The sequence below is a fragment of the Nannospalax galili genome, unplaced genomic scaffold, assembly GCF_000622305.1.
Source record: "Nannospalax galili isolate Female #2095 unplaced genomic scaffold, S.galili_v1.0 scaffold881, whole genome shotgun sequence".
Lineage (NCBI taxonomy): Eukaryota > Metazoa > Chordata > Mammalia > Rodentia > Spalacidae > Nannospalax > Nannospalax galili.
Genome location: NW_008344709.1, coordinates 173,130 through 175,152, shown reverse-complemented (window position 1 = coordinate 175,152; position 2,023 = coordinate 173,130). Strand labels below are relative to the sequence as shown.

General features: G+C 35.7%; 1 protein-coding gene across 1 annotated transcript; it reads left to right on the top strand.

Moving 5' to 3' along the window:
- The first annotated feature begins 860 nt into the window (after positions 1–860).
- On the top strand, positions 861–1,793 carry LOC103740350 (olfactory receptor 8B3-like). The gene has a single exon (XM_008840933.1). The coding sequence runs from the start codon at positions 861–863 to the stop codon at positions 1,791–1,793; it is 933 nt and encodes a 310-aa protein (XP_008839155.1).
- The last annotated feature ends 230 nt before the right edge of the window (positions 1,794–2,023 follow it).

Genomic DNA, 2,023 nt, shown 5'->3' with positions numbered 1-2,023 from the left:
AGTTTTGGTTAGAAATTCTAATATAAATCTATGTAAATAACATAAAATGTTACAGCTTAATAACATATTTGTCTTATGATTAATGAATGTGATTTTGTATAAATGATTGCATTTAAAGGTTTTATAAAACATTATGAGAACTAAGATACCATTTTAACAGGTTTGAAGATGTTCAGAGTACCCAAGTTAATAAGGTAGAATACATTTACCAGGCCTCTTAATACCCTATCGAAATACTCACATTCATAAATCTGCATATGTGTATTTTAATTAGGGAGGTGAACATTTTCTTAATGAGTTCAAAAAGAAAGAATGTTTACAAAATAGGGGAGAGATTTGCAAAGAACATTAAACATCAGTCTTTTCTGTCAAACACTGAAAAACATTTGTTTAAAATAAGACGTAAAATCTTTTAAAGATTTCCCATGCAACTTTTGTTTACACACGCCTTGCTGCCCAACGGCCTACAGTAGAGCCATTTCCCTTTCCTCCAAAACTTTCCCCTTCTCCTTCCCTTTCATAAGCATCAAATCCTTTTAAGTTAGTCAATCAATAAAGACCGTGAGGTTGGGACCCAGACAATGGGGAAAATATGTAATATTCCTGTGTTGCAGATAAAACCTATCAAATTTCCAGTTCTGGTGTGCTTATTGGAAGTAAATGATGCAATGCGCTCTTTTGGAGGAGTAAAACCTGCCTTGCAAAGTTATTTTCACTTTATCTGTATGTTTTTTGTACAGTATCAGTGGGGTCCTTGGACAGAAGAGTTTACGTCTAACCCATAGGAAGGATAAGGAAAGGTTGCCTGTGCTGCTGTCATCTAATTTCACCAATTGCTTTACAGATTCACTTAGAGAAGAATGGCTTTGGAAAATGTCTCCTTGGTAACCGAATTCATCTTGGTGGGGTTAACAGACCAACCAGAACTGCAAATACCCCTGTTCTTACTCTTTCTGATGATGTATATGATAACTGAATTGGGAAATTTGATTTTGATCATTCTAATTGTACTGAACTCTCATCTGCACACCCCCATGTACTTTTTCCTCTTTAACTTGTCCTGCATGGACCTGTGTTATTCATCTGTGACTGTACCTAAAATGCTGATGAATTTTATACTAAAGAGAAACCTTATCTCTTATGTGGGATGTATGACCCAACTCTACTTCTTTTGTTTTTTTATCATTTCTGAATGCTATCTGCTGACAACAATGGCCTATGATCGCTACGTGGCCATCTGCAATCCACTCTTGTATAAAATTGTCATGTCTCCTAAGGTGTGTTCCTATCTTGTGCTTGGTTCATATTTCATGGGACTTTTTGACTCCATGATCCACACTGGATGCATACTGAGACTGACTTTCTGTGATAAAAACACCATCAACCACTATTTCTGTGATCTCCTCCCTTTGCTGCAGCTCTCCTGTACCAGCACCTATGTCAATGAGATGGAGATGTTCATTATAATAGGGAAAAATATCATCATTCCCACAGTAACCATCTTTACCTCCTATAGTTTCATTCTCTCCAGCATCCTCCACATAAGGTCCACTGAGGGCAGGTTTAAAGCTTTCAGCACCTGCAGTTCACACATACTTGCTGTTTCTCTGTTCTTTGGGTCATGTACATTTACGTATCTCAAACCTTCTTCAGCTGGATCTGTAAATGAGGAAAAAGTATCTTCTGTCTTTTATAGCATTGTGGTGCCTATGATGAACCCGTTAATCTACAGCTTGAGGAACAAAGATGTTAAAAGTGCCCTGAAAAAAACCTTTACAATGAAAAAGTTTTGATCAATCTTGATTTTTTCTTATTATTATAGCACCAAGAATGACTGTATTGAGTAGCATACATTAAGTGTTATTTACATTTAAGCTTAAATTCTTTAAATTTGGTAATTGTCTTATTTTCAGATTTGTTTGTTTGAAAGCTTAATAGAGACCCTGCCACGCAGACACTAATTACAAATTCCAGAATAATTTATTAGCTCCTTGATTCTAATTTTATCACCATTTCTACTAAG

What these genes read in the sequence shown, in the direction of transcription:
- LOC103740350 (XM_008840933.1), top strand. Translation starts at nt 861, where the DNA reads ATGGCTTTGGAAAATGTCTCCTTGGTAACCGAATTCATCTTGGTGGGG.